Source organism: Talpa occidentalis, unplaced genomic scaffold (assembly GCF_014898055.3).
Source record: "Talpa occidentalis isolate TD23 unplaced genomic scaffold, MPIMG_talOcc4v2.1 talOcc4.9, whole genome shotgun sequence".
NCBI lineage: Eukaryota > Metazoa > Chordata > Mammalia > Eulipotyphla > Talpidae > Talpa > Talpa occidentalis.
In genome coordinates, this window is record NW_023605305.1 from 58,832,403 (window position 1) to 58,858,374 (window position 25,972).

The 25,972-nt window shown below is 35.2% G+C and overlaps 1 protein-coding gene and 1 pseudogene across 3 annotated transcripts in view; one reads left to right on the forward strand and one right to left on the reverse strand.

The window, feature by feature from the left end:
• Window positions 1-215: 215 nt before the first annotated feature.
• The window catches only part of ALG6 (ALG6 alpha-1,3-glucosyltransferase), a 37,864-nt gene continuing 12,107 nt past the window's right edge, over window positions 216-25,972 (reverse strand). For 2 of the 3 annotated variants that reach the window (XM_037499283.2, XM_037499284.2), the window contains exons 4-15: window positions 25,034-25,123; window positions 23,811-23,899; window positions 21,002-21,084; window positions 20,315-20,379; window positions 18,383-18,568; window positions 17,318-17,453; window positions 15,608-15,693; window positions 13,846-13,930; window positions 9,546-9,616; window positions 8,354-8,422; window positions 8,025-8,223; window positions 216-1,402 (exon numbers count right to left, since the gene is read on the reverse strand). In XM_037499283.2, the coding sequence (XP_037355180.1) occupies window positions 1,205-1,402; window positions 8,025-8,223; window positions 8,354-8,422; window positions 9,546-9,616; window positions 13,846-13,930; window positions 15,608-15,693; window positions 17,318-17,453; window positions 18,383-18,568; window positions 20,315-20,379; window positions 21,002-21,084; window positions 23,811-23,899; window positions 25,034-25,123 (1,357 nt within the window). In that variant the 3' untranslated portion in view covers window positions 216-1,204. The remainder of the gene's footprint in view (window positions 1,403-8,024; window positions 8,224-8,353; window positions 8,423-9,545; window positions 9,617-13,845; window positions 13,931-15,607; window positions 15,694-17,317; window positions 17,454-18,382; window positions 18,569-20,314; window positions 20,380-21,001; window positions 21,085-23,810; window positions 23,900-25,033; window positions 25,124-25,972) is intronic. The other variant, XM_054691149.1, reaches the window with a different exon arrangement.
• LOC119235737 (EEF1A lysine methyltransferase 1-like) lies at window positions 2,062-2,740 on the forward strand (annotated as a pseudogene).

The following is a 25,972-nucleotide window of genomic DNA, read 5'->3' on the forward strand; positions in this document are numbered from 1 at the left end:
GCTTTGTCTAAACCTACTTCCTCTATCAGACTTAGATATACCTTCTTCCATCAGCCTGTGGCTGTTCATGTCTAGAACCATTTTTTTTTCTTTATCTGTGTATGTATTTGGCTTGCACTGTAGCTTATTTAAAATAAAACTACCATTTACTTAATATATTTTAATGGCTATCTTATGAAAGAAACATATTCATTAAAAATACAGGTTGATGGGCAAATTATTTTATTTTTATCAGAGACTAAAAAAAATCTTTACATGAGAAACTACAACATGGTATAATACATTAGTTTTACTAATTGAATACTAAAGAGAGGCTTTTTGCTAATAAAAGAGTAATACAGTATGAACAAGGCCAAGTTAACATGAAACATAGTATGAATTAATGCTCATGGCAGTGATAACCTTGAACCTTGTCATAACAACAACAACAAAAAAACCAGAAGTATGAAATCCTTTGTATGGTCATTTAACTAAAGAATGACCCTGGAAGTTTAAAACCTAGTGGTTATAAGTAATTAAAAAGATTTCACCAAACCACTTAGATTTTTTTTTCCAAACCACTTAGATTTAAATTGAAAAAAAAAATCATTGTTTAATTGCAATTAAGTAAATCAACATTCTTGGAAATAAATAATAACATGGTTTAATACCACCACCTTGTTAAAAAAATTTTCAAATTTGCACATATAATAAGGCATGTTCAAATCTCAAGCATTTTACATTCCTCACAGTAGTTAAAAAGATTATTACAAATTCAATCCCTGAGATATAATTTCTAAACAATGAATTACACATTTCTTGCATTCTAAAATGTAAGGAAAACTAAATTTGAATACCAAAATTAGTGATTTCCTTTAAAGAGTGGCTAGTATATTACTTCACTGTATTTGCAGACTTTTTTTCAAGACAACAAGTCATAGAATACATTTCCTAAGTAAACATGAGGATTTCGGGAATTTTTCTCTTATTTTCCCACTTGAATAATTATATTAATAAAACAAAGTATGTCTTGGCCACACAATTATCAGAAAACAAAAGCCTCCATTGGGCTTTGGTCCCTAAATAATTTTTTTTGTGTAAACATCAGTGATTTATCAACATTTCCTATAATTTCATTAATCTCAAAATGATGATTTATACATAGCAAAAAGTTCATAAAAACTTTCAGTACTGTTAACATTTTCACATTTGTTTGGGGATATAGCTACCTGCTTTTCTTCTGATTTCTTCTATTTTTGGAATCCCACATGATTACAATGTTAAAGTATACCAAGAAGAACAGGAAGTGCAAGCAGGATACAAAACATACCAACACAGAAAATAAGTCCGGTAATTTTTGAGGAGGATCCACTGTGACAGTCATCAGTGTCAGAAGCACCATAGTGATTATTGAGATAAGAAACTAGAAGGAGGTGGAGAAAAAAGTATTACTGAATTTATAAAAGAGAAAATGTAAATGTACTAGTGACATTGATTTATAGCTGTTAATGAGCAGACTTAAAGGTTGAGGTTCAGGAGTCCAATCTCTCCCTCTGGTGGCTCTCAACCTAGGCTGCATATTAGAATCATCTGGGGGGGTTTAAGACTCTCAATGCCAAGGCCATACTTCAAACCAATTAGAGTTTCTGGTGTAGGCCTTAACTTGTCAAGTGATTCCCACGTATGTATTGCCAAAGTCTGAGAACCTGACTCAAATCAGCCACTAAAGAAAGTCAATGAAGAAAGGTATCTAGAACAGATAATATTGCTAGTTAGGGATAAACTCAAGACATCCTCCAGAATCCTACGTCTTTATAAGATATAAAGAAAATCTAAGCTAATCGAAGAACGCATCTATGAAAAAGTTTTCCATGGCAAATGGAAAATACGTTTCATATTCACTGAACATTTTCAATGAGCTAAAGCTACAGTGAAGCACAGTGGGGAATATGAAAGAAAATACAGTCATCTGGCCTCAAAGAGTTTTAAGTTTAATTAGGGGAATGCGTGAACTAGTTACATAAAATCACAAAGTCAGGTTTGTCAGAGTGACTATGCACACATGGCTGGTTATAGACAATTTAGGAAATGAGTGACTTTGAAGACAATAATATGCCCCAGCTTTCTGGCCACACCCTAGCAGCTCACCAGGAACTTTATGCTGAGCAGAAGCAACAAATCAAATCAGATGGGAATGAGAACTATAACACCAGACTCAGAAGAGAACTGGAAGTTGAGCTAGTTCTGGTACAGTCAGGAAGTTGCTCTGCAACTTGCAAAGGAAGCAATTGTAGCTTCCAGAGAAGGTGGCAGAAATGCATGTGTGAGCGCCCCCAGCTTTACCAGAAACAACTGCATAGAGAAGACTATATATATTTTTGAATGTGACAGAACATTTGCCATATACAAAGAAGAGTTCGTCTATGATTATAGTAATTCATTGGATTTACCTGAAAAAAAAAAAAATGCTGCACACAGTTTGGACATCATCATAGCAAATCCCTGCTATTTTTCTGAGGAATGCCTCAGGAAAATATCAGAAACCATTATGTATCTGACCCCATATCTGCTGTGCACAGGTATAGTCATAGAGTAAGAGACAGCAAAACTTGGAGTGAACATTGCCAAGTTTATTCTAAAACACACCTGAACCTTGGCAAATGAGTTTTGCTGTTATATGAAATAAGAATCTGGGCTAGATTGTGATGTTTAGATGCAGACAGGAATATATGATAAAGACCCATTGTGACATTTCCCTCTTATTTTCTTAGTAGAATCATATAACTTCCTTGCCTACCCCACAAATGAGGCTCTCCCTGGTCCAATTTCCAAATTAAAGAATACAGTTTCTCATTATTAAAAAAAATAAATATTCCCAAAGTCACATTTTATTAAATGCCAAAATGAGCAGTAAAAATAATTACTGCCCTTTTAGTAACTTGTAGTAGTTTTCTAGACCAGTTCACTGTATATGCTGAAGATTCAAATTACTGTCTTGAGCCTGAATCGCTAACCTAAATTCCAGAATCGTATATCCAAGGACCTCTTAGTAGCTACATCTGGATATCTAGTAAGCATAAATAACAAATTACAGCACAATATATGCTCAGTAAAATTACTAGCTGACACCTCATCAAAAACAAAGAAGCCATAAGGTAGTGTTTTGGCAGAACATTCAAACTGCTGAAAAAAAAAGACAGTCATTTTATTTCTAGCAAAAATACCTTCATAAGTGAATGATATTAACATAGTACATTTGAAAATACTGAAAGTATGTTCTCCAAAAACACTAGAATTATATGACAAAAACAGGTAGAAATACTTAAAGATATTGCTGAAAAATGGCACAGGGATAATTTATAAATTTGAACTTAAAAAACTACTAGGTAAAAAAATAATAAAGCAAAGCCAAAACAAGGATCAAAGTGGATATAATAATATTAGACCCACAGTCAATGAAAATAGAAAAACAGAAAAAAACAGAAAATCAATGACCAAAAGTTAGTTGTTAAAAGACCAATGAAACCAAGGAAAAAAAGAGAGAAGGTACAAATTCCTAAAATCAGGAATGAAAAGAGGATATCGCTCTGTACCACACATAAAAATAAAAAATATGACAAGTGAATACTATGAACAACTCTATGCCAACAAATCAGATATAGATGGAATGGACAAATTCTTAGAAAGACACACCACTGAAACTGTCTCAAGAAATAAAGTCTGGCCTCCACGGTGGCGCAGCGGTTGAGCGCTGGGTTGCGAAGCTGCCCACAGCCTCTGCAGTGCCAGTTCGATCCCCAGCTGCTCCCCGGCCACTGGAGGAGGGTCCCACATGGCGCGCAGACCTCTCCTGCCGCCCGCTGCTCCCCTCAGCAGTGTACTTCGGTCCTTCTGCCTGCTCTGCTCCCCGCTCTGGCTCTGGTGAATTCTCTCACCCTCCTGCACTTCTGACTGCACCCAGTGCTTGTATAAATAAATAAATAAATAAATCTTTTTAAAAAAAAATAAAGAAATAAAGTCTGGGGCCTCCCCTGGTGGCGCAGCGGTTGAGCGCTGGGTTGCGAGGCTGCCTGCAGACTCTGCAGCACCAGTTTGGTCCCTGGCCACCGGCAAGGGTCCCACAAAAAAAAAAAAAAGAAATAAAGTCTGAATAGACCTAAACAACTAAAGATACTGAACTAAATTTTAAAGTCCCATTAATAATAATTAATTTTATTATAATAATAATTTTAACAGGGCCTTTTACATAAAGCAGAAAGGGAGGAAGAGGAGTCAAAACAGGAGGGATGACAGATTTCAAACCATACTACAAAGCCATAATAATTAAAACTGCGTGGTATTGGAACCAGAACAGACACATGGATCAACGGAACTGAACAGAAAACCCAGAAATAAACCCACAGATTTATGGTCAACTAATCTTTGACAAAGGAGCAAAGAATATGCATTGGAGCAAGGAAAGTTTGTTCAATAAATGGTGCTGGGAAAACTGGGTCACTACATGCAAAAGAATGAAGCTGGACTACTACCTCACACCATGCACAAAAACCAACTCAAAATGGATTAAAGAACTAGACATAAGACCTGAAACCATAAAATATATAGAAGGAAATATAGGTGAAACACTACATGACATGCACCTCAAAGACATCTTTACAGATGCATCACCCAAAGCAGTCATAGTAAAGGCAAAGATCAACAGCTGGGACTTAAAGAGCTTCTGCACAGCAAAAGAGACAATAACCAAAACAAAGAGAAACCCTACCGACTGGGATAACATTTTTGCACCCAACACTACTGATAAAGGACTGATCACAAAAATCTACAAAGAGCTGATGAGACTCAACAAAAACAAAGAAAATAATCCAGTCAAAAAATGGGCAGAAGAACTAAAAAGAAACTTCTCCGAAGAGGAAATACAAATGGCCACCAGGTATATGAAAAAATGTTCAATGTTACTTGCAGTCAGGGAAATGTAAATCAAAACTACAATGAGATACCATCTCACACCAATGAGAATGGCACATAAAAAAACTAGCAACAACAAATGTTGGCGAGGATGTGGAAAAAAAGGAACTCTCCTGCACTGCTGGTGGGAGTGCAAACTAGTCCAACCACTGTGGAAAGCTGTGTGGAGATTCCTCAACCTACTGAAGATAGAGCTTCCATATGATCGAGCAATTCCACTCCTAGGTATTTACCCAAAGGACACAGAAACATCAATTCCAAAGGGCACCTGCACCCCTATGTTTATAGCAGCACTATTTACAATAGCTAAGCTTTGGAAACAACCCGAATGCCCAAAAATAGATGAGTGGATCAAGAAGATGTGGTACATATACACCATGGAATATTACTCAGCATTCAAAAAAGATAAACACATGCAATTTGCAACAATATGGATGGAGCTGGAAGGGATCATGCTCAGCGAAACAAGCCAGAAAGAAAAAGAAAAATACCGATGGTCTCACTCATAGCAGGAATCTAGAAAACCTAAATATGGACCAGGAAAAAGAATAACTATAAGAAAGAAAAAAATAAAAATCAACAAACAACTATGAACCAGAGACACTCTTGGGGGGGGGGGTGGGAGGAGGGACTGGGGTCAAAATCGGGGTTGCAGTTGTATGGGGAATATTAAAAAAAAAAAAAAAAAGGAGGGATGAGCACAAGGGACTATGGTGATGGTCTGTGGGTGATGTGACAATAGGAGATTTATGGGTACTACACCTGAGGGAAGAAGTCAAATACTGTACAAAGAGGTAAGAAAATAAAAAAGTTTAATCAAAAAATAAATAAAAGGGTCTTTTAAAGAAAAGCCCAGGCAAAGATGGCTTCCCTGATAAATTATAACAAATGTTTATAGAATTAATACCAATCTTTCTTTTTTAAAAAAAGATTTATTTATTTAAGCATACAGGAGCTGGGGTACAGTCCAGAGATGCAGGGGGTGAGAGGATCCACCAGAGACAAAGCAGGGAACAGAACAGGCAGATTGACTGAAATACACTGCTGAGGGGAGCAGCGGGCGAGACAGGAGAGGTCTGCCTCGCCATGTGGGTTTCTCCCTGGCTGGCCAGGGGTCAAACTCGCACTGCAGAGGCTGTGGATTGCTTCATAGTGTGTTGCCTATTCCCTTGCACCACCAGGGACGCCCAATACCAATCTTTCATTAACTTTCAAAAACTTGAAAAGAATATTTCCCAAATCATTCCATGAGGCAGGTATCACCCTGATACCAAAACCAGACAAGACATAAAAGAAAAGAAAACTAGGGCCTTCCTGGTGGTACAAGGAGTTAAAACACAACCTATGAAGCTATCCACAGCCTCTGCAGCACAAGTTCGATCCCCGGTCAGCCAGGGAATAATCCACATGGCGCAGCAGACCTCTCCTGACTCACCCACTGCTCCCCTCAGCAGTGTGTTTTGGTCAATCTGCCTGTTCTGTTCCCCACACGTCTCTGGTGAATCCCCTTACCCCATACCTCTGGCCTGTATCCCAGTTTTTGTATGCATAAATAAATAAATCTAAGGGAAAAAGGGGGGTGGGAATTGTATGGGGACTATAACCAAGATGAAAATGCATACATTGTGCAAAAATGATAAATGATATTAAAAATATATAAAATTTTTAAAAAATGAAAAAAAAAAGATGTCTAAGGTAAAAAAACATGACCATATCATTAGACATAGGAAAAGCATTTGACAAAATCCAGCACCTTTACTTGATTAAAACATTCAATAAACTCAGAACAGAACTCCTGAACCAAATAAAGTCACTTATTAAAAAAAAAACCCACAATGAATATCAGAGTTAATAGTAAAAGACTAGAAGATTTCCCCCAATATCAGGAAAAATATATATTCACTCTTGTTAATTGTATTTGACATTGTACTGAAGGTTCTTGCCAGGATAACTAGGTAAGGAAAAAAAAAATAAAAGGCATTCAGATTAGAAAGGAAGAAGCTATCATGATTTGCAGATGACATGATCTTACATATAGAAAATCATAAGGAATCCACTAAAAACTTATAGTACATAAAACACGATCAATATAAACAGATCAAATACCTGCATACAATAGCAATGAATGTTATGAAATTAAGAATTCCATTTATAAAAACATCATAAAGAATAAAATACTTAGAAATAAATTTAACAAAACCACCATATTTAACAAAATAAGTGTTAGACTTAAAAGACTGAAACTACAGAAAATTGTTGAAGGACACTAAAGAATATCTATGTTTGTGGGCCTGGAAGACGAAAGCTTGGTAAAATAATTCTCAAGTTGATACAGAGATTTAAAGAGATCCCTGTCAAAATCTCTGCTTAGTTTTTGGAGAAAATGACAAGCTGATACAGCTAAAGTGGAAATGCAAGGGACATAAAATAATCAAATAATTGTGAAAAACAAGTTAGATGACTCACATTTTCAATTTAAAACTAACCACAAAGCCACAGTAATCAAGACGTGTGTGGTACAGATAAAAGGACAGATTAATACAACAGAACTAAAGTTCAGAAATAAACCCTTACACTTATCAACTGATTTTCAACAGAGGTGCCAATGTCTTCATTGTCACTAGAATGACATAATAAAGCGGGACTCCTACCTCACATCACACACAAAAATTAACCCAAAATGAATCAACGACCTACAGATAAGAACTCCTATGTTTTCTTCTAGGATTTTTACAATTTTAGTTCTTACCTAACCTAGTAGACTAATATATCCCATGTATATGAAATGTCCAGCCAGCTAAAGCTATATAGACAGAAATTATATAGATTGATAAGTTGCTGTACAATGTTGGGGGTAGAGGTGAGGGTGGAATGTGTAAAAGGTTTCTTTCTGAAGTGATGGAAATAAGCTAAAATGATATTGTGGTGACGGTGGTACAACTCTGTACATAAAACCAAAACTTTAAATGTGTGAATATATATGAATTATGTCTCAAAAGAACTATAAAAGTAAAATGATATTAAAATATTTTTAATTGTGCTAATAAGAACCATCCCTTAAAAACTGAACAACTTACCAAATGTTGTATAATTCTGGGAAGAAATGTAAACCATGGAAGATATTTCCTAACAGAAATGGAAAAGGATTTCAACTGTAATTCTTCCTCAGAAATCTTTTCAAATATTGAAAAAGAAGTTGTACAAGCTATAAAAAATGCCATCACTGTCACAATTGAGGGCATTAGGAGTTCATCCTTCAATAAAAGAGGTAGCATACTGTAAAGGAAAACAGAAAAAACATCAAAAGAGAATTGACAGTTCAAACCATAATTGCTTAGTAAAAAAGTCTTAAATGCATTTATAAGAATTATACTGAAAGTATTTTATGAAAATTGATTGAACTCACCTAAATGTTGACACAAGTAGAAACCAAGTAGACATAAAAGGAATTTCACTTAAAACTAAGCATACTGGTCTAAAATGATAGAGAAAAAGGTATTTTAATCTTAGAGAATATCATTTTGACTCATAAAAAATATAAACACATTTTACCTATCTGACTTTTGGGACAGTTAACAAAAAAACATAGACTATAGATTCATTTCTAAATAATTATGAATCCAGACTAAATTAGTTAAGACATAGGAAGGTGTCAACTCCTCAAAATAACTGAAAAACTGTTTCTTCCAGTATGCCATTAATGGAACATTTCTGTCTCACAAACAGTAGCTTAAGAAAAACATAAGATAGACAGATCTGAACATTTAAGAAAGAATGCTTTTATATAGTTCCTCCCAGTTAGCAAATACGAATGAATTACTAATATAGTGGTTTTTAGACTTTTTTATGATCCTCTATGTTACATATCACTCAGCTAAGTTAAAAACTAAAGTTATTATAGAAAGGATCATCATCTGTCACTGAAGAGAAGACAGAAGAGGCCAAGAAGAGTCATAAAGGGAAGAAGTTGATAACAGTGAAATAAAAGAAGAAAAATGTAGAAAGAGGCAACACTGGGGCCTCCCTGGCGGTGCAGGGGTTAAAGTCTAAGCGCTATCAAACTATCTGCAGCCACTGCAGCACTAGTTTATTCCCTGGCCAGGGAGCTGACCCACATGGCACAGCAGACCTCTCCTATCCTGCCCGCTGCTCCCCTCAGCAGTGTATTTCAGTAGATCTGCCTGTTCTACTCCCTACTCTGTCTCTGGTGAATTCTCTCATCCCCCACACCTCTGGCCTGAACCCCAGCTCTTGTATGCATAAATAAATAAATCTTTAAAATATATATACATATCACCTGAGCAAAGTCTCTGTGGGAAATCTACTTTTTATCAGCACATAGAAGACATATAGGAAGAAACAAAGAGAAATATCTGTAATAATTCTGTGAAACTTTTTCAGTTAAAATACACTATTTTATAAAGAAAGTTGTGAAAGATCATTACTCTGGGAAAATTATGATTTCATGAGATCATTTTATGCAATTATATTTATGTAGCTTGTTTTGTACTTGGGTAGCTACATATAAGCAATAATTTCTATATTGTAAAATATAATGATCAAAATAAATAAAATATGTTTGAAACATTTTTACTTACAATGATACTAACAGAATGGACTTTTCATGTACTTGGAAAGAAAACAGAAAGAATGAGAGTGCACAGCACACCTTTAAGGAAAAAAGGAGGAAAATGAACTATAACAACTTGTATAACAACAATTTAACAGTTTAATGTAGCTTTTATCTAGAAAGAAAATATAGACACACTAATACGCATAGTATTTTATTCTAATCTTTAACAAGCAAAATATTTTTTAAAAAGCAGTAGTTATAAAGGTATATTTTACCATCTAAAACAAGTTTACAGAGATTCAGTTATTATTAAACAAAAGTATAAATACTTAGGACACCACAATCAATCACACCTTCACCCTCTTTGGGGATCTTTGACAATTTAAAAAGTCTGTAGGGTAAGAAGCTCAAAATCTAAAACTGGAAAAACATGTATTTTAGTTTTTAAAGTGTACATTTCATTAAAATATATTAAATATTGTATAAAGTAATTATTTGCTATTCGATGTTCTCAATTAAAAATTAGTTACCTCAGGAGCCTCCCTGGTAGTGCAGGGGTTAAAAACACAGCGCTATCAAGCTATCTCCAGCCACTGCAACACTGAGTTTGACCCCTGGCAGGCCAGGGAGGTAACCCATATGGCGCAGCAGACCTCTCCTGTCTCACCCACTGCTCTCCTCAGCAGTGTATCTCAGTAGATCTGGCTGTTCTGCTCCCCACTCTGTCTCTGGTGAATCCTCTCACCCCTCCACCCCACCACACACACACCTCTGGCCTATACCCCAGTTCTAGTATGTATAAGTAAATAAGTCTTTAAAAATTATTTAAATCTACTTTCAGAAGTTCACTTTTTATATAGTAGACCTCTATATATCCATACACATCCAATCTAGTTGGTCCAGCAAAAAACCTGAATTACTATCTTGTACATACTATACATCCAAATCCATCAGCAAACCCCACCAACACCACCTCCTAATTACAATACCCACCCACTTCTCTTCATTCCCCTCTGCCTTGGTGGCAAAAGAGTGGGGTTCAACCCACACCCATCTTGCTCTTTTGACTACTGCAACTACCTCAGCTAGTAACACTTTTTTCTCCTTACAATCTACTGTACTCCATTCAGTCACTATGTCAGATCAATAAATTCCCCTACTTAAAATCCTCCCATAGCTTCCCACTAGACTTAGAATAAAATCCAAAGTCCTATACAATCTGGGTGCTGCCTGACTTCCAGTCTGTATCTGTCTCACTCTTTTACTTCACACCAGCTACTTCAATCTGAGACCTTTATGCCAAATGTGTTCCTGCTTCAAGGAAGAACCTGCTTTTTTTTTTAATCAATTCAAGCCAAATCATCTTGTGATTGGCTCCTTCTACTTGACCATTCAGTTCCAGCCTCAAATATCACTTCCCTGGAAAGACTTTCCTTACTCAGTCTAAAGCAGTGTCCCTTAGCCACAGCCCACCAAGATTAAATACTATTCAAATAAATTAAATGTAATTCACTTTGCTGCTATAGATATATCAGTATTCATACTCATTATTACTCAATTATAGACATATATTGAGAAATAACTCAACTTTGATGGGAAGGAAATTCATAACAGGGCCTCCCTGGTGGTGCAAGGGGTTAAACACTGCACTATGAAGCAATCCGCAGCCTCTGCAGCACAAGTTCGATCCCCAGCCTGCCAGGGAGTAACCCACATGGCTCAGCAGACCTTTCCTGTCTCACCTCCTATTCCCCTCAGCAGTGTATTTCAGTCAGTCTGCCTGTTCCCCACTCGGACTCTGGTGAATCCTGTCACCCCACACATCTCTGGCCTGTACCCCAGCTCTTGTACGCATAAGTGGATGGATCTTTAAAAAAAAAAAACACTTTATAACAATTATAATGGAAAATGCCTTTAAAACTATAAGAAGCATTTAAAACAAATTGAAAATAGCAACAAAATAAAATTTTAAAAGCCCTTAATATAAGCTTTTTTTAGATTTTTAAACAACCGTATTGAACAAACATTAAAATTAGGAAATTAAGACAAAGAATTTTTTTCTGACTTACAATCCTAAAAGTAATCATTTCTAATCCTGCTACAGTTACCCAACTCTAAAATTCCACTATCTTTGAAATATACCTTTATTTATAAGCTCTTTCCTAAAAATAATTTAAAAAAAAAAAACATAAGCTTGCAAATATTTCAAGTTAGGTCTCTTGCTATACCAGAGCATTACTAGCCATGTCCCCTGGTTCTAAACATACAATGACCCATTAATTAATCACAGATGACTTAGGATACTAAGAGTTTATTCAGATCAAAACAACAGAAATAGTCAATAAAAGAATAAAAAGGAATATCCAAAGAAAAACTTACTGAGTGTCTAAAAAAGAAAAACTATTCTTTTTGCATTATGATACCAATATATTTTTGAGACATTTCACCATGATGTTCTATTTTGGCTTGTGTTTAGGATGTACAGTAAATAAATGGCAGTCCCAGAACTGAAGTCCTAATTTCTAAAATGCTCTTATAAGTCCACTGAAGCTTACTGTTTTCATAAACTAAATTTTCTGATTTTTTTTTAATTTTATACAAGAACTGGGGTATAGGCCAGAGGCACGGGAGGGTAGGAGAATTCACCAGAGACAGTGCGGGGAGCAGAATAGGCAGATAGACTGAATATACTTCTAAGGGGAGAAGCGGGCAAGACAGGAGAGGTCTGCCATGCCATGTGGGTATCTCCCTGAAAGGCTGGGAAACGAACCCATGCTGCAGAGGCTGTGGACAGCTTCATAGCATGGCGCTCAACCCACTGCACCACTGGGGCGGCCCAAATTTTCTGATATTTTAAAGGAATTTTTTTTTACATTTTATTTAAATTTTATTCTTTATATTCCCCATACAATTACAACCCCCTTATTTTGACCCCAAGCCCTCCTTTCCCCACCCCCCACCCCCATAGAGTATCTCTGGTTCATAGTTGTTTGTTGATTTTGATATTTTCTTTCTTATACTTATTCTTTTTCCTGGTCCCTTATTTAAGTTTTCTAGATTCCTGCTATGAGTGAGACCATCTGGTATTTTTCTTTTTCTTTCTGGCTTATTTCGCTGAGCATGATCCCTTCCAGCTCCATTCATGTTGTTGCAAATTGCATGTGTTTATCTTTTTTGAATGCTGAGTAATATTCCATGGTGTATATGTACCACATCTTCTTGATCCAGTCATCTATTTTGGGGCATTTGGGTTGTTTCCAAAGTTTAGCTATTGTAAATAGTGCTGTTATAAACATAGGGGTGCAGGTGCTCTTTGGAATTGATCTTTCTGTGTCCTTTGGGTAAATACCTAGGAGTAGAATTGCTGGATCATATGGAAGCTCTATGTTTAGTAGGTCAAGAAATCTCCACACAGCTTCCGTAGTGGTTGGACCATTTTGCACTCCCACCAGCAATGCAGGAGAGTTCTAAAGGAATTTTTTAAATGTCATTTTATAGACAAGGTACACAGAAACAAAAATTTAAATACCACAGAAATAGAACCAGGAAGAATTTGTAAACACAGCAAAGCCCTAAGCTATAGGAAATATACCTGATCCATCTCCAAACTGACACAAGGTATCTTCCTAAAACAGAGAACTGTCACCTTCCCATCTCAAAAATCTTTTTTGGCTCATCTTAAACACAAATTAAAGTCCAACTTTTTCAACCCAATCTTCAAGGTCTTGTTCAATTTGAACCTTTTTGACTCTCACCACTCATTATAGCCTAATCTCAACACATACACACATAACACTCACATAAAGTTCACTGTTTATAAGCTATTTCCAAAGAATTCCCCATTCTTTCCCACTTCTGCACCTCCAAGCTCTTGTCTTGATTTCTTATCTGCTACATAACCTCTTATTCCAAATCTTGACCAGTTTGCAAAATTTGGCTCCAATCGCACTTGCTGCAAGAGACTGGGTAAAATCTGAACCACCAGATAATAACACCATCTCCCACTTCAACTTGTACCTGACAAAACTTAATACCATCACTTTACAGCTTCATTACCTAAGTATATGTTTATTGCCACTTCTTTGTATTCCCTCATTAGGAATATAATACAAAGGAGAAATTAAATAGTTGTTCATTTAAACGGAAAGATCCTGATTGCTGAGCCGAGGGCCTGTGTTGCTAGACACTCAATAAATGTTCACCAAATAAATGAATGTCTAGTTCACAATCCAATATATCCCTTTCTGACCAAGATAATAATTATCTGTATTTTTTAAAGATCAATTTCAGCAAGAATTAAATATCTAAACTAATAAAAAACTTACCAGAGTAAATTTGAATCCTTTGAGAGAAGGCTGAAGTGTTAATTTTACACATGCAGGAAGCAGGCTCAAAAATGTAAAACAAAAGCTAAAAAATTAATCAAAATAAAACATTTGTTTTTGTTATAGAGTTACACAGCTAAAACAAAGAAATAATTTTTTAAATGTAAGGATCCCATTACTTATCAATTTATACTGATTTTAAAATAAAGTTTATTTTATTTTTGAAATTTAAAATGAAGACCAAAAAAATGTTAATATATATGATTATATAATATAGAAGACAAAACATTATAGTACTAAATGTTGCTTATGTTATTCTAGTATTTAGTATCACATGTAGAAAAAATACAAAGACAGATAGCTAAAACACAATTACCAAATACTCTAATAAGATCACATAAGCAGGGAAAAAGAGATAATGCTGTATTTCTAACACAAAAGAGTCATAAACTTTACTCACATGAAAAACTGTCCTACCCTCATTACAAAGGTTGACTTTCTGATTTCCAGACCAGAGTAAACCAGAAAATAAAAGTTTAAAAGGGGACAGAAGGCTGCAAAAGCCTTTACTAATATGGCTGGTGGGTTGGGAGGAAAAAGAAATCAACAGGTTGAGCAGCCTGGACCATTTAGTGCCATGGTCAAGCAGCCTTTGAAAGCCCTGAGAACAAGTATTATAATGCAATACAATAAGTCAGCTTCCCTCTTGTGGCTTTGTGGTGTAGTGTTGGCTAAGCTGAACACATTCCCTGAATTCTCTCTAGTATACTGCCTGTTACAAGAGGCTACAAGGGATTTTCTCAAAAAAGTCAGAGAGGACAGAGGAAGGCAGTGCCCATTTTGTAGCCCCACACACCTCTCAGTTATCCAAACACTAATCTTGGTGCTACTGTGAAGATTTTGCAGATGTAATAAAGTCCCTATTCAGTCAATTTTAAGCTAATGAAAGGGGTTTGTCTTGGGCAGGCCAGGCTTAATCAATTGAAAGTCTTTAGGCCTTGCCAAAGTGTAAGGACCCCAAACAGCAGCTGGGTCTGAATCACTCTTCTTTCCCTTAGATATCCCTTCCCAAATGTGTGCCATGTGGACTTCAATTTGCTTAGCCAGCTGCCACAACTTTATAAGCCAATTCCTCATAATAAATTCTCAAACTCTCTCTCCTCTCTCCCCCAGCCCTGCACACACATAAACACACACATAGAGTGACTGCCCTTAGTCTACTTCCCTATATGAACCCTGATATACCACTGAAAACCATGGCTCTTCAAGAAAATGTTAAATCATGCTTAGCAGACATTCTGTTTAAGATGGAGAGAAGTAGCTAACAATCCAGAGAGACTTTTATATAAAATACTCCCAATGAAAGAATTTTGTTGAACAGAAAGACAGGTTTATGTTATATGGAAAATTCACTAATGATGAACATGTCGTATCGTAATGATACCTGACAAATGAGATATTAACAAAACACTTTTTTAAAATTTTTTATTGATTAAATGTTTATATTTTATTACATTGTTGTTCATTTTTTTATTTTGCTTGTTTTATTTTATTATTTTTTTATTTTTTATTTTTATATTCCCCATACAATTGCACCCCCCTTATTTTGACCTCATTTCCTCCTTTCCCCGCCCCCCATGGTGTGTCTCTGGTTTACAGTTGTTTGTTGATTTTGATTTTTTCTTTCTTATAGTAATTCTTCTTCCTGGTCCCTTATTTAGGTTAGACAGTAGTTTATGAAACACTACTTTGTATCTCTTACCTGATTATTATCTGGATGTGATGTGGCAAAATATCCTTGATCTTCAGAAAGATACTGACGCTACACCAGATATTAGCTACTTTATCCTAAAGAAAAGATATTTGTTTTATACTCTGCTATAATGTATTAAAATACTACATTCCACAAAGTACAGTTCATAGCCCCTAAACAAATAAATTTTTGAAATATATGAAGTTTTTGTTCAAATTTTATAACAAAGTTGATTAAACACTCCAAAGAATAAACACATAATATCTCTCTCTCAAGCATTTTTCATTTTTCCCAATGGGAGTTAATCTAAATCACTAAACAACCATAATCTAAACAGTCCCAAGAAATACTTAAATTTTTCAAAAAGCAGCACACTACTCCTAAGTACTAAAGTTATTCATCTTTGGAGATTTTTATAAGAAATTTTTTTCCTAATTTGTAGAACACACATTTGGCCCATTTAATCACATACCTGAGATTATTTAGAACAAGCCACCAGCTACTAGCAATGACAAGAATTAATTGCTAATAAATCAAGAAGTTTAAGGATATTAACAGTTGCACTAGGGTCACTTTCATTCAATTAAATTTATAATTACAGCTCTGCTTGTAAACCCATTCTCTACACAACTGCTTGATTCACAGCTCCTCAGGCACAGCATCAACAGTGACTCACCGACAACTGTACCATCCTACCTCCCTGTTCGACAAAGAAAATGCTCTTCAGATTTTGAAGACAACAAGTGAATGGAGGTGACCAGCAGCACCATTAAAACATGTATGACACTTTTTATAATTTTGTGATAAATACTATCCCTAAAATAGAAGGTAAGACAAATAACTAGACAGCTTACATGGAGAATTAAATTTTTCTTTGCAATAAATAAGTGATGGTGATAGTAACTGTTATTATTTATGATTATCAGTGTCATCACCACCATCATCCCACTGACACACAGTCACGCATTCCTGCTCTTTTCACAATTCCAAATTCTTTCTTTCATTGTCTCTTTCAAAATGCTGCTTCCAACTTCTCGTAGATTCATTGAAAGATTTTCTATAGCAATTTATATAGTCAAAAATTAGAAGGATATGTATGCTTTTCTATTTTAAAAAAAAATGTTTATTCAAAAGTAAATTATCTATAAATATGTTGTCTCTAACTTTATTAAAGGGCCTTGTTTCAAAAACTGGTTTGTTTAATTTAATTACTATCTAAATCACCAAATTATCCATGTAATAAAAGCTTAACAAGAGTGATTAAGCTAGCATTAAATGAAATGAAATGAAAGATTCTCATTAAAAATTACTACAGATAAAGGTTATATATTACATAAGAATGATAAGCTCTTTGAAGCAAACATGATTATTAGTTTTTAATTTCTTTAGACAAAATGAGAATACAACTAACTACAGAGCTGTTACCTTTGTAGCTGCAAATGCTCATGCTGTCTTTTATTATGGACTCTATTTCATTAGAAAAATATACAATTGAATTATAGATCTCACATTGGCATAAATATTACCTACTCTTGTAATGCACTAGAAAATGCCAGCTGAGTGAGAGGTTATACATTGGACTGAATAACTGGCAAGGAATGACTATGAGAGAAGAGCAGCTATAGTGACCGTTCCTTGCATATCTTCTACATGAAATCCCAAAGGTCACTGGAAAGGTACTATAACAGAAAGGAGTGAAAGGAAAGTTTTTTAACATGCCTCAAATAACCCACGATCAACTGGGAAGAGTCTTCTTAGAACCTGCAGGCTTTGTTCCCTTTCTGTAAAGAATGGCAGCCAGCAGAGAATGAAGGAAGCCACAACAGTACACACTAACTTGATTAACAGTACCAACCTAGAACAAAACAAAAGTGACCAGTAAGAAAGAGAGAGGTTAATGATTGAGAAATCAATGAGTCTTACTAAATATAACAAATGCAAATTATGGTAATGATAAATAATGCTACCATTATAGGTTTTTGATGGGAGTCTACTCAAAAAAGTTTCAAGAAATTCACAACCATTGAGATGAGCACTCCTCCAACAAAAAAACTATCACCATCCTAATTAATATTTAATATAGACTCCGTTACCATGCAGCTATAAAGAAACACATCAAAATGGGCTGTATCTCTAGTAAATATATAATGTAATATGCTCTAAACAGATGAACTCTTATGGCAATGTTCTAACAAATAAACCCATATTACCTCCAGTAAGTGTACATGGATCAAAATATTTCCTCAGTTGGGAAGATTTAAAATAATACAGAACATGTCTTAATCTCTTTTCCCCTTACCCCATAACCAACACATTAATAAGAAATGACCAAAATGAAAAGTATAAGACTACTTTCTTCCCACTAAAGTATGCCAAGTAAATTCTCTGAAGTAATTTTTTGAATTTTGTTGTTTAAAGCCACTTAGGGTCTCCCGGTGGTGCAGCGGTTGAGCGCTGGATTGCAAAGCTGCCCGCAGCCTCTGCAGCACCGGTTCGATCCCCGGCTGCTCCCCGGCCACCGGAGGAGGGTCCCGCATGGCGAGCAGACCTCTCCTGCAGTGCCTGCTGCTCCCCTCAGCAGTGTACTTCGTCAGTCTACCTGTTCTGCTCCCCGCTCTGGAGCTGGTGAATTCTCTCACCCTCCCACGCTTCTGACTGTACCCAGTGCATGTATAAATAAATAAATAAATCTTAAAAAAAAAAGAGAGAGAGAAGCAAGTCTAGCTAATCACATTAAAAAAAATAAAATAAAAATTAAAAAATTAAAAAATAAAAGCCACTTACCCCTTTCCTTTGATGCCTTTTTTGAAACACTTGCCAAGTAAAAAGCAAAAAAATGGCAAGGAATGGTAAAGTTCCATCTGCTTATAATTTACAGCTAAGCAAAATGCTAGTGACCCTAGCAGATCCCAGTCACAAGACACTCCAAGAACACCCCACAAAGCAAAGCCAAGACTCACAGAATTATATATGTTCCGGTGTTAAGGAAAGTTTCTCAGTAATTATAAGAGAAAGATCCTGCATTTTATAGCATATATTTCTTATGTTATGTAAGATAATATATCTAATAAAAGTTACTTCTAAATAGAAATTAAAAGTATTGAAGTGATAAAGAAATTTGAAATTATATACAATGGCCTCAAATATATTAAATCTACTGCTAAACAAAGCAACTGATTTAATTAAGTTTAAAAATTAGTACTGAATAACTGACATACAGCTTATTTCTACTAGACTACTTTATGATAATAGTAAAACAAAATGCTAAAGTTTAAAGAATAAAACTGTGCTCCAACCATAGGGGAAAAAGTATTACTGATCATAATACTTCCTCAATAATATGCATCAAATTAATATAAATATATGTGCTTGGTTAATGCTGTTATTTAAAACATCACAAATATATTTTCAGCTCAAAATGGTGAGCCCAGTTATGCTTATCTCCTCTCCTTTCCAAGACCCCCTTCAAATAATAGAGAATTAGAAAAGAATAAATTTACAGCCATAAAGATAAAGATGGGTTACAGTAGGAAAAGATTTCAACACATTTTTGGAAGACAGAAGAGGACAGAGAAGTGGTTGCAAATAGAAAGGGATGGAAGAAGCCATAGCTTAGAGAATTCATAAAGGAAACTCAGGCAAGCAAGGAGCAAACCCACCTAATAAGCCCCTAGAGAACACTGGGAACAACCAAGTAGATTGAAAAAATTGAGTTATATGTGGAAAAGAGAACAAGAGGATTTACTGAAAATCCCTAGATAAGGAAGTCAAATCCCACATCATTCCTGTATAAAGCAAACCCCTCCATGTTCCAGACATTTAAGGATCCCACAGTATACGGGCCTGCTCATGGCCCACTTACCCTACACTGGACCAAATATATAATGAGTTCACGCGTCTCTTTCTTTTACCTTGTTCTTAAAGAATAGATCCACTAGGATCAAACAAACATTTAAGGAAAACCTATGACAAAAATTTTAAAAAATCAAAAAAGAAATTTAAAAATTTTTTAATTATGTATATTGTAAATATTAAAAAAAGAATTGAAAAGAATCACAAGAAATTTTCATATGCAAAAGAAAAAAAACCTATGACAGACAAAGGACCAAAATAAAAAGGGAAAAAAGATGGACTAGAAGAATGGAAATAATTCAGGGACAGTATGTATGCATATATATGTATGTATGTATGTATGTGTGGAACGGGAAGGATGGGAGACAAAATTGAAATTTAAAATATGCTTGGCAAGGATGCAGAAAAAAAGAAACCCTCAAATGCTGCTGGTGGGAATGTAAATATTGGTACAACAACTATGGGTAACAGTACAGGAAGCCTCAAAAACATTAACAAAACTACCACAATTCAGCTATTCCATTTCTGGATATGTACTGAAGAATATGAAAACACTAATTCAAAAAGGTATATGTACCTACATATGTTCACTACAGTATTAATTACAATACCCAAGATATGGAAGCAATGAAAATGCCTAACTATAGTGTGGTCACACACATTTCTTTCCAAGTAGTTCTACTTTTAATAAATGTGTACTTTACCTTCAAGTAAAAACGTGGTAAAGAGTTTCTCTATATCGGTATAAAAAAAAAAGTTTATATAAACAAGACCCCAGCAAATTAGACATTACTATGTAATATATAAGTTGGCCTAGATTTCAAAATACGCATCTAATTTTATCTCAAAATTAGTAAAGGATACTGAAAATGTCCATAGTCAATAAGAATAAGGCCTGGATACAGCAATATGCATAATGCATTGGTAATCTGTAAAGAAAAATATTGGGAAATAAGAAAATAATCTGTTGTTCAAATCAAACAGGGTAAAAAGTATGGTTTCATTTAACACAACAGCAAATGTTCCCCTCTTGCCTTCTATTTATCAAAATATTCCATTTTCATTTAACAAACTTTAGACACTGAAGTTTTCATGAAGGTGATTTAAGATACTTCAGTAAAGAGGAAGAGAGTCACTAAAAAGTATTTGTCAAAGGATGCACTCAGTTATTCAAACCAGAAAAGTTAACCTAATGATTAACCTATATAAAATGAACAAGAGTATGTGCTATGAACATGAGACTATATAGCAAGTTTTCAAAATGCCTTTACATCCTAAATGTAAAAATTAGCAATCAAAATTCAGATTTACCAGTTAAGCAAATTCAGTATGCTGTATAATTCAGCAGTACAGAACTTCTAAAATTCACCTTAAAAGTGCATCTTAATACTACAGTTAGACATTAATGTTATCCTAATATAAGCTGATGTTTTGTAAATGAAAATTAGTTGCCAGAAGATACTTATTCCCAAAAGCCTAACTTCTTTAACTCTATACTTCATAACTAAAGCTAACATTTCAGAGAGGAAATGTCAGGCTGCTAAAACTTACCTTTTTCTTAGTTGAGATATCTTTTAAACAACAACAGTACAATACCACTGCAGGTATATAAATCAGCAAATCAGCAATTAAAACTGAAAAATAAGCAAATAGTTTTAAGTCTAAATCCATCAGGATCCACAATAACATATTAACTGCCCCTACCTGAAACTCTGAGTGGGGAATTCTTTTTTTTTTTTTTTTAAGATTTATTTATTTATTTATACAAGCACTGGGTACAGTCAGAAGCGCGGGAGGGTGAGAGAATTCACCAGAGTCAGAGCGGGGAACAGAACAGGCAGACTGACAAAATACACTGCTGAGGGGAGCAGCAGGCGTAGCAGGAGAGGTCTGCGTGTCATGTGGGACTCTCACCAGCGGCCAGGGATCGAACCAGCACTGCAGAGGCTGTGGGTAGCTTTGCAGCCCAGTGTTCAACCACTGAGCCACCAGGGGAGGCCCTATGAGTGGGAATTCTAACACAAGTTTCCTACCTGCTCTATATAACTCCTGTACACATCATGTCCTTCCCATTCCCTTCACATACGCCTAATTTCAATTAACATAGTACTACAGAGTTATATCTAAATTTCTAGACTCTAGTAAAATAAAAATTTACTATCTTTATTCTGACTTGTACTTAAAGATTACAATTCTCAAAAGCAAGGGAAGACAACATTTTTCTTCTCAATATCTGTGTACTCCAAGTTTTCTGGTATGAAGAATACCTCAAATATGGTGATGCATAGAATAATCTTTTTTAAATGTTAATATCTATAAAAGCACACAAACTTTTGCTAACTGATGCATATAAGCCACCACAGAGGCCCAAGAAGCTGAGAAAAAATAAATAAATAAATAGATAGATAGATAGATAGATAGATAGATAGATAGATAGATAGATAGATAGATAAATAAAGGCAATTAAAATTTAAGGTTCAGTCCTTTTAGAACAAAAAACAAATGCATTAAGTTCTTCAACAGTACAATACACCTGTCCAAAGAGCACATTGTTTCCTTGTATGTAAGTATGTGTCCAGAATAAGGTAAATGATAGTAAACTATCAGTGTTGGATACATGTAGTCTATTTTTAGCTCCAGATGCCACATATTTTTTTTTTTTAATTTATACAAGCACTGGGTACAGTCAGAAGCACGGGAGGGTGAGAGAATTCACCAGAGCCAGAGTGGGGAGCAGAGCAGGCAGAAGGACTGAAGTACACTGCTGAGGGGAGCAGCGGGCGGCAGGAGAGGTCTGCGCGCCATGTGGGACCCTCCTCCGGTGGCCGGGGAGCAGCCGGGGATCGAACCGGCGCTGCAGAGGCTGTGGGCAGCTTCGCAACCCAGCGCACAACCGCTGCGCCACCAGGGAGGCCCGATGCCACATTTTTTTGTTGTTTTTTTTAAAGATTTATTTATTTATGCATACAAGAACTGCGGTACAGGCCAGAGGTGCAAAGGTGAAAGGATTCACGCAGAGACAGAGTGGGGAACAGGATGGGCAGACTGACTGAAATACACTGCTGAGGGGAGCAGCAGGCAAGACAGGAGAGGTCTGCTGTGTCATGTGGGTTAGCTCCCTGGCCAGGAATTGAACTCATGCTGCAGTGGCTGCAAATTACTTCCTAGTGCTGAGACATAACCCCTTGCACCACCAGGGAGGCCCCTCCAGACATAATCAAAGGAGCAGAATCAGAGCCCTCAAAATCATAATCACATTGAACAAACTGATTATCTAAGAAACAGCTAAAGTATCTAAGAATGTTTAACCTGGAGGAGAAGTGTTAGGTATATAAAGGATCAGACTGACTCTACGCACCCAAAGAAACAGAACCTGTGCCTTGGTGGTGGGTGTGGTGTGGTAACATATACCTGAAAAGGCGAGATCCTATATTTCTCAGTCATATATAGTGTTATAAACCAACATTACCTTTATTTTAAAAAATAGTTTAAAAATGACTGGTAGAGGTTCAATATAACAAGAAAATATTTTATGATGGGGCTCTTGGAAAATAAAATAAACCGACTCTGAAGTTTTTGAGTTCCCTGCAGATACAGGGATTGGTTTAAAAGCCAAATAATAACCATGTAGTGGATATGCAATTCAAAGAGGATTAAAGTATTATGGGCAGTGGTAAGGCAGAGGGAAGTGGTTAGAGAAAAGAGAATGTAGAAAAAGACATGCAAGATAATCTCTTGGGCATGAGATTCCAGGACTGGATGAATAGTAAAAACAACAAATTCTGACAAAATCTAGACTAATTAAGGAAAAAGCCCAGGTTAGCATTAAAGTCTAAATTATATACAACTTTTACAGAAATCTAAAATTATCACCTTCAAGTTCTTAGAACAGCACATAACAGCTGTTTAGTAAACGTTTGTTGAGTAGTTTGCTTAATTTAGCAACAATGCACAGCAATGCAATGTATGAGATACAACCATAAGACTTTATGAAAAAGATTAAAAGGATTTATAATTAGGGCATTAAAACAGTAACCTCAACAACTAAAACTTCAATTTATAGCTATCAGACCTCACTTAAAACTATTAACCTCACTTAACTGTACCTCAGTCTCTTCAACTCAAAATAAAAGATAGTAACAGTATTTACCCCATTTAAGTGTTAAGCAGGACAACAATAACTGTAAAGACCCAGAATTATTCCATTCTACTCTTTGCACTTTTAGCTTACATATTTAACAATCATGTATCACACATATGTATATGTATAGCTACACAATTTTAAAAGCCAGTACCATTCATCAGTTCGTACAAATGTTCTAAAATCAAACTTTATACACAATACCTGTTGTTCTCTTACCTGTTGTACGCATGAAGAGCTTATGTGCCTGACTCTCATATCCACGTGATATGTGGAGAGCAATCCAGTCTGGATTTATAAACTTTGCCCTGTACAGCAAAGCATATATACACGCACTTTATTCTCTATCATTTTAGCAATAAGAATGTATGAATTTGTTTTCAGAAGGGCTGTTATTCTTATAAAGTGATAAAGTCAACACTTAAGTTTTACTCTTTATTTAATCATGTAAAACTGACAAGCTATAAGACAGGGTCTGCTTTGTTCATCTTCCAACAAAACTATGTTACATGTTATTAAAAGTCATGCCTTTACAATTCTTTCAGTATAAAAAACAATTGATGAGTCATAATTTCATTTATTATATACACACTGTAAAGAACAATATGCTAAAAACAATGGATCATGCTTTATAATTTATACTGTTTTCAATCATAAGACATTATCATAAGACTTCAACAGACAACTAAGCATAAACTTCTATAAATCATATTGCATAAAATTAAAGATAATTTTTAAAGATAAATTAAGCTTTCACTCATAGTTGATTACCCTGAACACTGCAAAGTGTTAACTGATAATCATGAAGTTTGGAGATCTATTTTTAACCTAGGAAGCTAATTTCCACAAAATATGAAATAGCTAAGGGTGAAATAATTAAATGAGCTCAAAGACACTGAAAAATTCCTCAAATTTGACACACTTCAAACCTGAAATGAAATAACACTACAGAGGACAAAGAAATGGGTCTCCACCAAATACAAGTTCCATATCTTCTATAAATAATTTCATTTAATTAAAAGGAGAAGGAATTCCATCCTAATCTTAAATTATAAGTGAAACAAAATAGTAATTCTAGTTTCTATTTGACAGGTTAGTCAAAATACCATCTGATCTATTTTTTTCATTTACTCTGGACCATTCCAAAAAAGCTTTCCATGGACAATAAGAATATTAGATACATTCCTCACTAGCTCATGCATAATTGGTAATTTCTCTACTTCAAAAGAAAGCCAAAAAATTATGGAAAAGTTTAAACTCTGATGCTTAACTTTCTTACATCCTGATTAAAAAGGAATAATATCTAAGAGTATATAAACCAAATAACATAATAGTAGCTACCTACAACGAATCTATCACTTTATTCCATAAAGCCAATCACACTGTTGTTTTACTATATATGCTAAGGACGTAAATATATACATTAAGGAAGAAAAACTTACACATATGCACATAAGAGACTATGATAAGCTGTAAGAGGTGGATAATCCAATCCCCAATACTGTAAATTATTATCACTGCTGTTAAAATACCTAAAAAAAAAAAGTACCATTACATTAATCAATATTCAGAAACAGACATAATCTAACATCTCATCTAATTAAAATGAAAAAAATATGCCATACCTAAACTTTCTTGTCTTTTCCCTCTTTGCTTAATTTTTTAAACTCACAATTAAAAATTGAATTGAGGGCCTCCCTGGTGGCGCAAGGGGTTAAGCACCACACTATGAAGCAATCCGCAGCCTCTGCAGCACGAGTTCAATCCCTGGCCAGGGAGCAATCCAGATGGTGCAGTAGACCTCTCCTGGCTTGCCTGCTGTTCCCCTCAGCAGTGATTTTCAGTCAGTCTGCTTGTTCTGTTCCCCACTCTGTCTCTGGTAAATCCTCTTACCTCCCTCCATCTCTGGCCTGTACCCCAGCTCTTATATGAATAAATAAATCTTTTTAAAAAAATTGAATTGAGCAACTAATAACTTATTGTCTAAACCAAGTTACTCTTAGTCCAGACAATGAAAAAGGAAGCTATCAATAATTGCGCCATAACAATAGATGAAAATCAAGACTGTCCCAGGCAAACAGAAACTTATTGTTATTCTATTATTAGCAGACCTTAATTGCTGACTAATGCTTATACAACAACAAAAACAATTTGCTTCTGATAGTCTAACAAATTAAAGAAATAGCAAAATAAAAATTCTAGAAAGTAAAAAATCAATACCAAAAAAACCAAAGATATTGGATAGAGAAATATCCAATATCTATCTCTTCACAGAAGAGGTAGAATTTTTTTTTAAACTTATTTATGCATGCAAGAACTGGAGTGTAGGCCAGAGGTGTAGGGGGTGAGAGGATTCACCAGAGACAGAGAGGGGAGCAGAA